General features: G+C 35.2%; 1 protein-coding gene across 1 annotated transcript; it reads right to left on the reverse strand.

Annotated features, from left to right (window-relative positions):
• Positions 1-1,637: 1,637 nt before the first annotated feature.
• Positions 1,638-5,115, reverse strand: LOC115976000 (receptor protein kinase TMK1). Its single transcript, XM_031097062.1, has 2 exons — positions 2,572-5,115; positions 1,638-2,375 (listed from the first exon to the last, which is right to left on the reverse strand). The coding sequence occupies exons 1-2, from the start codon at positions 4,928-4,930 to the stop codon at positions 1,846-1,848; spliced, it is 2,889 nt and encodes a 962-aa protein (XP_030952922.1). The 5' UTR covers positions 4,931-5,115; the 3' UTR covers positions 1,638-1,845.
• Between the last annotated feature and the right edge of the window lie 5,927 nt (positions 5,116-11,042).

The raw sequence follows: 11,042 nt of genomic DNA on the forward strand, positions 1-11,042 counted from the left end.
GTTTTCATAACTCATAACTCTGTTTCCATCACTTATAATTCCAATATGTGGGTCCTACAAAAAAACTCTGTTTGAATTTGTTTCTAGTTTTTGTTTTAATTACTCAATTTCAGTTTCCAATGGCAATTTGATAATTAAACACACACTGAGGGTCCCACGGTCAGAGTCCAACCTCAACTTTTGACCCTTTTTTTTTTTTTTGGTCACTTGGTTCGATGAGATTTTTTTTTTTTTTCACTAGGTGATCTTCTTCTACTTTTTTTTCCCCCTTTCCCTTTCATGTTGGGTTTGGTTTGGTCTTCTTCATCATCATTTTTTTTTTCTTTTTTTCACTAGGTTCGGTGAGTTTAGGTTCTTTTTTTTTTTTCTTTTTTTTCTTTTTCCTTTCACACTAGGTGATCTTCTTCTTCTTCTTTTTTTTCTTTTCCCTTTCATGTTGGGTCTGGTCTGGTCTTCTTCATCATTTTTATTTATTTATTTCTTTTTTAGGTTCAATGAGTTTGGGTATTGGGAGTTGAAGGAAAAAAAAAAAAAAGAGTAAAAGTTGCACAAAGTTACAAGTATGGGGCCCATGAAAAGTTGAAAATTTTGAGTGATGTGAACTGAAAACAGTGTCCAAACGGGTGGAATTGGGAAAATTGGAGTATTTTAAGTGGTGAGTAATGAGTGACGAAAATTAAGTAATGAATGATGAGTGATTTAAAAAAAAAAAAAAAAAAAAAAAAAAAACCCAAACAGGCCCTTAATTTTTCCATTTTTTACATACACATAATTGTTACCTCTCTAACTATCTTCGCCATTTAACGTGGGTTAATTTACTAGTTATAACTTGCAATAAATTTCCCATAAAAAATTCTTAAAATGGATTAAGAATATACACCCTTTATAACAATACAGATTTCCTTGGATCTAAATAATTTCTTCAAAAGCTGGACACTATTCTTGTCCTGAGAGATAGTTGAATGGACTTTTTCTTACTACTTTCCTACGTTCTTGCTTTATGTATTCTTGAAAGTCAAAACCAACTAATAAAAGAGGTAGAATCTTATCAAAGAAAACAAAGTAGATTCTTATATGAAAAAGGAGATTCATTTGTCCATGGAGTTGAAAAACTAGTTTCTCATTTTTCTTCTAGGTGAGGATGTGCCACTAGTCTAAAGGTCATTTGAAAATGATTTACTTCTAAATATATAAAATTTACTGTTACATATTATGATAAGATTTTTATTTTTTTATTTTTTTTAATAATAAGATGAAGGCACCTTTATCCAGGGTCCGATTCCGACGGTGAGAGAGGCAGTCGCAAGATAATAGAGGCTTACTGACGATTTATTTATTTATTTATTGATAATAGGGCTCTTGACGATTTGATTAAACTTAGGACCATACAAATTTTATATAGATTTGTTTATATAAAGTTGATTCAGCATGATAGTTGGTCACTCAACCTGCCCCAACAGCTCCTTTGACATAATTACTCATTGTATCAAAGTTTTGGTTGTCCAGTGGACCACAATGTCTTATAGAAAACATTAAGGGCGCATCAGGACATTACATTTAGTCCTTCCAAATATATTGTCATCATGTCATGTCTTTGCCAATTAATGTAGGATGACAATTGAAGATGCAAAGCTATCAACAAAAATGGTGTCTTTGAGAATCTAATTCATTTCATTTCCAAAAACAAGTGATGAATATTAAAACTGCATTACCAAGAAAAATATCAGACAGTGGGATGAGACTATAACACATCAAGAGACCAACCAAGTCTACACAGAGAACAGCAAGGAAGAAGCATTAGAATGAACATGCAAAACCAGCATCAACATCATTTACAACCACTTCTCATCTGCCATCTGCAGATGTAAAAGACTCAGCAAATCCGTATGGGCGTGTTGGTATGCTGGTCTGAGTATTGTCTAAACTTGGAAGAAGTGAAGAGGAAGAAGATTCCATGTTGCTTCCACCTTCATAAGCCTGCCACTTCTTAAGTGCTTGAGGCAAGGACATTTCGAGGTCAATGCCATACAAGTCTTCTGGATTTTGGTCACTTGGTTTCCAAAGCTCAACCAGAGATGACAGCACGTTGACAGCATGACCCATGTCGGGTCTTTGAAATGGTTCCCTTGCACAACAATATCCTGCCAACTCAGCAACTTTGCTTATACTCGCAATTGTTTCCTCATTGAGGTCAATCGTGGGGTCAATTGCCTTGCAGAACGAATCCTTGTTGATGTACATTCTTTTGAACCATGTTACAAGGTGCATGCTCTCCTCAGGCTGGGTCTCATCGAGTGCTTTTCTCCCAGTGATTAGCTCCATCAAAATCACCCCAAAACTAAATATGTCGACCTTGGTTGTCACTCGACCAGTAACTGTAATCATAAGTAAAACAAATAATTTTAAGTTGGTGTAAACCAAGGAACATCCACGAAAATGAAATGCATTCTAGAGCAAGTTTAATGCCAGATTTAATGCATTGCTATATCAAGAAAAATAGATTTGTTATCCATCTAGGTCTAAAAGAACGTTCAGAATTATTGAAGTGTACAGAAATAGAACATGAAGTACCTGCATATTCTGGCGCCAAGTATCCGAAAGTTCCAGCAATTCTTGTCTCAATTGAGCCTTTCCCTTCTGGAGCAAGACGCACAAGGCCAAAATCCGCAACCTTAGCTCTCATATCATCTCCAAGAAGAATGTTTGAAGGCTTTAAGTCCCTATGTATAAAGCTTTGATGGGCCAACCCATGGAGATACTCAACACCCCTTGCCACGTCTAAGGCAAGGGTCAACCTTTTGGTCCATTCCAGTGGTTTCAATCCTTCTTCTGCCCAGTTGAATATATGCCTGCTGAGTGTGCCCTGAGGCATGTACTCATATACAAGAAGCCTCTCATTCCCATCCAAGCAGTAACCAAGAAGGGCAACAAGATGCCGGTGCCGGACCTTAGTCAAAACGGCAATCTCAGACTTAAATTCAGTCAATCCCTTGCCGGCTATTACCCCGGACTCCATTCTCTTTACTGCAATCTTAGTACCATCATGCAACTCCCCTTTGTAGACAGTCCCAAAACCTCCTTGTCCCAATATATTTTGTTCACTGAAATTGTTAGTCACGTTCCTGAGGACTTGGATCGATATCACCATGTTACCTGCTTCAACCATTTGTATGTCACCAGGCTCACTGCCAGGAAGATTTTGTGCCTCACTGACTGCACCAACACTAACACTCGAACCTGCTACTGTGATCTTCACACTCTCACTATCAGATGCAGAATGGCGAGGATGAATCACCATTGCATTTGGGCTCTGTACTCTGCTAAATCGCTTTTGCTTCATCTTGTTCAGACAGAAAACCAACAAACCAATCAAGAAAATCAGAAACACACCTCCAACAACGGAAAACACAATTAATCCTATAATTGTCGAAGATTTCTTGCCACCTTTTCCAGAACCACCGCTATTTTGAGAACCTGTACCTGTAGATGGACTCACTGGAATCTGAGATGGTGCACCTGAAGTTGAAGAACTACTTTTCTCCTTTCCTATATCAGGGTTACCATTAGTCTTCACCATCACATTACTCTTAAAAGCTGGGATTTTCCCATACAGCTGATTGTTTGAAACATCTAGCACAGCAAGCGCAGGCAGAGTAGTAAGTTCCACCGGAATTGAACCCGTAAGATTGTTATCAGCAAGTATGAGTTTTTGCAACGATTTGAGAGATGAAAACTCAGTAGAAATCGAACCTGTAAGACCCAGATTCTGAAAATTCACAATAGTTATATTCCCATTGCTACAAGTGATCCCAATCCAATTCACACACGGATCATTTCCAGTCCAACTAATCGCAAACTTTAGCGGATAACCCATTAATTTCACAATCGAAAGCAATGTATTCACTCTAGAATCACACTCACCAGGAGTGGGCAAACAAAAGCTATTTGAGCCATCGGACATATCCACTGCCACCCCACTTGAGAACTCAGGCATTTGTCCTTGAAGCAAATTGTTTGTCAAATTCACAACCTTCAAAGATTTAAGACTCAACAATGACACCGGCACAGGGCCTGTAAACTTGTTGTCCCTCAAACTCAAGCTCTCCAACTCTTTCAAGCTTGTAAAATCGGGCAAAGGACCCGAAAAGGCATTACTTTGCAACCAAACCTCTTGCAAGAAAGTCATGTTTTGTATAACATCAATGGGGCCACTAAGCTTACCATCACTTGCTTGCCCATTAACCCACAAGGACTCAATTGGTGAATGAGCAAATGTCAAAGGCAAGCCACCTTGTAAGCTATTGAAAGCCAAGTGCAAATTAGTCAGACCAGGAAACACATCGGCACTGAAAAACTCGGGTATGGTTCCAGTAATATTGGCCGAGTTGGCCGAAAAGTTCTGAAGTGTGGAAGCGTCTTTCAGAGTTTCAGGGATTTCCCAACCGGCAAATGGGTTATTATCAATCTCAAGAGACTGAAGCGAAGACATACCAGTAAAGAAATCACTAGGAATGAAACTAAACTGGTTGCTACTTAGTAAAAGTACTTGTAATGAAGCTAAGCCATTTAAGCTAGGAAGTGGACCTGAGAGTTCGTTGAATTGAAGCTCTAAGCGTTCCAGTTGGGTCAAGTTTTGCAGGGTTGGAGGGAGTGTACCTTTGAGGTTTTGATGGCCGATTTGGATCCGGGTGACCCGTTTGTTATCTGAGCAGACCACATGGTTCCAGCGGCAAGGGTCCGGGTCAGACCAACCGAGAGAGTCGGGTGCATTGAGAGTCTTCTTGAGAGCTAACATTACTGAAGTGTCATCTGAACTCGCCGGCGGGTTTGCTTGAGAGCTAACACAGAGGAAGATTGAAGAGAACCCAGAAACAAAAATGGCTAAAACCAAGAGCTTGTTGTTGTGTTCAGAGTGAGTTTTCTTCTTCATGTTTAGAGAGGGAAGCAGAGAGATGGGTGTTTAGGAAAGTCTGTGAAGAGGGTTTTTCAAGGTTGTTTCAGGTGCATTGGATGAGCTGGGTTGAGTTAAGAAACAAGAAAACACAGAGGTTGGAACTTGGAAACTGAACGTAGCAAAAAGACAGAGAGAAGTTTCAAGTTAGTGTTGGTTTCGAGGATTTGAGAGAAATTGCACATGGGGTTGTGGGGTCCAAAGGTCTGAAAGCTATGGCTGTCATAACAGTGGTGAAAGGCTGGATGTGACTTGTAACTTGTAAGTAGGGTTCTGATTCCTGGCCCCCGGGGCACGAGACCAAGTTGGCATTGGCACTTTGACTCTGGATATTGGTTAATAATGGTTTTTAAAGATTTGAGATAATCAAAAAGTTAACTCTTTTTTTTTATAGTTTTTTTTATTAAAGTTGATAACAATAGTTTCTTGATTTATGAATTGTATAGTAAAAAGTTGGTTTTTGTTATTATTTATTCTTAAAGCTTATTGGAGTAAAAATGTAGAATTATTATTCCTATTATCCTTTTCCGGTTTTTAACATACTTTCAAGGGAAAATATGGTAAATCATGCATGGGGAGGCATGGTGTATTTTTTCTTTTTAAATGCTTAAATCAAATGAAAAATAAATTTAAATAATAATATATAAATTACTAAACTTATAGCATGGTATTTAATTCTAATAGGTTACTAGTCAAATAATTATACAAAAGAAAAAAAAAATGTGTATACGTGTTATGCAAGAAACATAAATTAAAAATTAAATCATCTAGACACATAACTAAGTATTATTTATATTAGCTTTCTATTGAAGGATTATTTGTAGAATGTTGACAAACTATCGTGTTACTAAAAAAAAATTGATGTTCTTAAAAAGTTGTATTGAAGCAAATCAGTTGAAAAATTAAAAGAAAAAATCAATCCAAAATCATACAATATATAAGGTTTAAAGATTAACATATAACATGTTAGGGAAAGAAAGTAAATAATTAAGAATAAAATATATAATCAACTTTTAAAAAAAAATTCCCAGTGTTAATTAGTAGTAGATATGAAATTAAAAATATTTATATTTGAAACTTGCACTTCAAGTTGATGATTAATGTTATTAGTTTTTATTTTCATTTTAAAAAAACTAGTCAGTAAAAAAACCTAAGATTTAAATATAATAATTGAGGCTTGATGTATGGGTCAAGTTAGGTCCAGATTCAACTTAATCAGGTCTGGTCAAAATTGCCTCTGAGCTCAGAATCTTATTATACTAAAACAATTGCTATTTCTATTACCCATAGCCTTTTTCTTTTCTTTTTTTAATACGGAAACCTATACCCTTTCTTTTCGTGAGGATTCAGGCAAGTTAGTAGCTCCAAGTCCAATTTTGCTGATTCTCAAAAAAAAAAAAAAAAAAGTCCAATTTTGCTAGTTCTAAAAGTTTATATAGGTATAGGAGTTGGGTTAGGTGTCAAACACACTAATGAACTTGACTAAGGCTGTGTTTGGTTGCCGTAAAACGTTTTCCAGAAAATACATATTTTTCGGAAATGCTAATTTCCGGAAAAGGAAAATATTTTTGTGTGTTTGGTTGTATTTCAAAAAATTTTCCGGAAAATATTTTCTAGTGTTTGGAAAAGAAGGAGGAAAACACAAACCAGAAAACACATAAGCCACAACCCGGAAAAATCGCGGTCTCACCGTCGCGAGATCGCGATCAACGTCGCGATCTTGCGACGGCACGATCTCGCGTTCGCGATCTCGCGACGGCGCGATCTCGCGGTCGATGCTTCGCGAGATCGCGCCGTCGATCGCGATCTCGATCCGATGCGATCTCGCGAAGGCGAGATCGCGATCGACGCTTCGCGAGATCGCGATCGACGGCGCGATCTCGAGAAGCGTCGATCGCCGTCGTCGGACTGGTCCGCGCGCGTGGACTGGAGCTCGGACTGGAGATCGGCGCGGACTGGAGCTCGGACTGGTTTTCTCCTCTCGCGCACGCGCTCTCTCTCTTTTTCCGGAAATCCATTGAAGTGAAAATGAAGGCAGAAATTCATTTCTGTGGTCAAACTGAAAATTTCGGTCAACAGGAAATCATTTTCCGGAAAATAATGTTTTCCGTGACAGCCAAACGCACGCATTTTCCAGAAATTGATTTCTGGAATTGGTTTGAAGCCGATTCAAACGCAACCTAAAATGCAAACTGCCACCTCTGAGTTGCAATTATTTTAATTTGGTTTCTTTATAGTTCAATTTTGGAATATTTATTTGTAATGTGATAATATCATACAACATTTGGAATCTCATTTTCATATATATTTAAGCAAAAAAAGACATAATTAAAAAAAAAAAAAAAAAAAACTAACAGTTAAACACATACACTTAATTACATTCTCACCAAGTTCAAACACATTATTTAACCCAAAATACCACTAAAATAAAATAAAATAAAAAAACATAATTTTAGTATATTAAAATTATGTCATTTAACAACTTTAGGGCCTAAATTTAAATAATTGGACCTAAATTTTGTTGAGTTCACTACAGGGCTGAAGCCAAAACTTAGAGTTAGGGAGACGACTTTACTGTTGGCTGTGTACAGTGGTTTTAGCCTTCGACTTTGTAGCTACTTAGCCATTGTGGTTTTTTTTTTTTTTTTTTTTTTTTTTTTTTGTGGGTAAGATCAAAATTATTTTTGTTTAAAATTTTTTAAATGACAAAGTTGTTTATTTTGGATAAAATTGGTTGATTGGGTTTATTTTTTTATTTTATTTTCAATTTTATTATTGGTAATTTTTGTTGTTAAACTAATTTTTTTTGGGCTTGTACATTTAGTTTTAGATTTTTTTTATAGTCTCTAAAATGAAGAAAATGCTAGAGTTATAAACTTTTTTATAAATTGATGATGTGATGAGTGATTATTAGTAAGTAAAAAAATGATGTAAGTAGTTGGCCTAGATGCGAAACAATAAAAATTTGCTATCAAAAAAATTTATAAAAAAACAGTGGCTCCATCCCTGGTTGACCATAAATAACATAATTGAATTAATTTTTTTTATTTTATAAAATGATTTATTGCATTAATTAATGTAGCCACATAATTAAAATCCTTGAAAATCCATGTATGTAATAGAATCTAAAACGAACTAGTATAACTTTAGTTTTAAGGGCTCCTTGGAGTGTGATGCATTGGTAGGAGTTTTGGATTGGATCATATCTGTGGGTCCATGAGTTGTCTAGTTCGAATCACGCGCTTCTCAAAAATGTTGTGTCAGGACATAAAATAGCCCTAACACACTCAGGGGTGCCCCACGCCATGTATATTGTGGATTCAAGTGGACGGGGTTAATAATCACACGTATGATGCTTTTTTTTTCATATTAAAAAAAAATTTTAAAAAAAATTTTAAAAAAAACTTTAGTTTTATGTTAGCCTTATAAGAGCATCTCCAATGACCTATGTAAACCTAAAATTCTCTCTATAGTAGAGAGTGAAACCCAAAAAAAGCTCTCCAATGGACTCTATATTCCTAGATTTTTTTTTTTTTTTTGGCTCATGAATAGTAGCACATCAAGTCTGATGAGCTACTATTCACTCTTCAAATGTTTTTTTCTATTATAATAAGGGTCATGCTAATGGGACACTCATTAACAATCCATTTTAAGAAAGTTTTAACATCACTTTTATAAGAATGAAAAAAGCTGTCAAAACATTAATTGTTTTTTTTCTTTTCCCATAAAAATTTCCTTAAACTGAATTCTTAACCAATTCCCTAAGGATGTTGAATAAAAAAATGTTGGAAGATGTGTAGTTGTTAAAAAAAGAATAAATAATGAATGAAGAAATAATATTTAAATGAGATAGAGAATGGGATAGAAAATTTGTTAGAAGTGTATTTGAAAAAGTGAGTAGTTAAAAGGTAAGTCACTGTTTATTCTTCAAATAGTACAAAAATTTGGAAATTCTGCTTGTCTGACTAAGATGTGCTTCCTCCTCGCGCATGGAAATTTGTTTTGTTATGCATCACACGTGTTGATATGTATACATGTTTAGTGCAGAAGCAAGGACAGGCACTGTGCACATGGCCTTATTTGTTGGGAGTATCCAAATTAATAATCATGACGCTGAATTGAATAATATTAATGGGTGTCGCTAGTTGCATTATGCAATTATATTAATTGTTATTAGTTGTATAACATTCAAGTATTTCTTTATTACTCTAAATTGTTGCGGGACATTTATTTACCCCACAGCTTCCTTAAGGACTTAAGGTTGAAAGTTTTATATTTGAATGAAAAAAAAAAAAAAAAAAAATCTCTTATTAAAATAATTAAACTTGATTTTATACCATCTAAAAGTCATGACTACTATTTGGTCTCGATCTTTGAGACTACGTTTTAGTCTTGACATTAAGACCAATTTGATATTTTTTAGACTACTATTTCTTCTTGATCTTGAGTCCACATTTTGATCTTTGACATTAAGACCAATTTGGTATTTTTCTTACCTAAAATCAAATGTTCTTCGCGTTCGTTTGAATGATATTTGGAAATCTAAATGGACAATAATTTCACAAAGAAGAATAAAGGATAATTTCACATTGACAATCTCCCTGTTTAGACCCCTTTTTTTTTTTTTTTTTTGAGCATCCCGTTCTTAGACTTAAAAGTGGGGGGGGGGGGGGAATAGAGAGAAGCAAATTATGATTTAAGAAATAACACAGGGCTAGGGCCAAACTTTAATGTGTTGCCAAATTCGAGTGAAAAGACACTTTTTGATGCATTTGATTCTTAATTTATAGTGTTAAAGTTCCATGTTAAAGAAACAAGAAAACAACTTAAGAATCTACTTTATAAATAAAAGTATTTGTTTCCCCGACTCTTCCTCGATCTACCGAACCTCGACTTCTAGTTGATTTATCAAGATGTGAGAATCAGCAACGCGAAAAGCCCATAATTTGTTTGTTTCAAACCCAATTTGAGCCCCATTTGTTGTGTTATTTAAAGGACGTTATAAGCCATCCCTAAAGAGGAGAGAGAGAAAACTCTGTCTATGCTGTTAGGGTTTGTGTAACCAAGTTTCTATCAATTTTACCATTCCCAATTCGAGCCCTATTTGTTGTATTATTTAAAGGATCTAGCATAGACTTGCTATTGTGAATTCGGTCACGGATTGAAGATCAACACACATTGAAGAAGGCTGTTAAGAAGAGTAATCCAATCGAGTTGGAGTTGCACTTAGCTCGGTAGGTTTTATCGTAGGTAGGTACTTCAGGATCAGATATTTTCATTGTACTTTTAACCTCAATCTTAGTTAGTGAAGTCTTCAAGGATAGGTGACCTATATATAATCCCACACCCACTATGGGTTTTTCTATTTAGGTTTTCCTATCATGACCATATCATCTATATCAAATTTATTTTTCGCTACTTTGAACTCTAGATAAGTGATATGGTTGTGCCCAATGCATTATAATTGAATATTTGCATAATTTAATAATTTAATCAATTTGGATAATTGATTAAAATTAATTGGGGTAAAAATAAACCCAACAGAGTCTAATCTCTATCTTAGTCATTAATCATCATAAGCAAACCTTAAATCTTTATTCTAAAGCAGAAATTTGAATTGAACTAAAGTCTAATAAAGTTCCAAGGTCTTATGGAGAGATTTCAGATAACGAGCAAAGATGTTTGAATAGCTTAAATAGGAGAAGAACCTCCATAACTAGAATGAAAAATTTATAGTTATTGCCTCTACTATGCCTATGGTAGAATGCTTTGATCCTATTAAGGCCTTCTTCAAGAGAAGCGGGCTCAATAGCAAAAGTTATGCGGATCCAATTTTTCATTCCAACAACACACCCTGCAAAACGCAAGTGTCTATGATTAATAAGATAGCATTTTAAAAAGAAAAAAAAATAAATAAATAAAACAAAAAATTCTGATTAGAGTAGCAGCTACATCTGCGAAGACATACAAACAATTTCATACATGTATACGTATTTACAAGGATCTAAACACTAGGTTTTTGAGTTTCTATATTGACATCATTGTCCAAGATCTGTTAGTTTTTCTGTTTGTTGGCCAGGGTAGCAGCTCA

Source organism: Quercus lobata, chromosome 2, assembly GCF_001633185.2.
Source record: "Quercus lobata isolate SW786 chromosome 2, ValleyOak3.0 Primary Assembly, whole genome shotgun sequence".
NCBI classification, from domain to species: domain Eukaryota; kingdom Viridiplantae; phylum Streptophyta; class Magnoliopsida; order Fagales; family Fagaceae; genus Quercus; species Quercus lobata.

Coding starts and splice junctions, on each gene's coding strand:
- LOC115976000 (XM_031097062.1), bottom strand. CDS start 4,930: ATGAAGAAGAAAACTCACTCTGAACACAACAACAAGCTCTTGGTTTTA. Junction 2,376..2,571: donor CTTGGCGCCAGAATATGCAG/GTACTTCATGTT, acceptor TTATGATTACAG/TTACTGGTCGAGTGACAACC.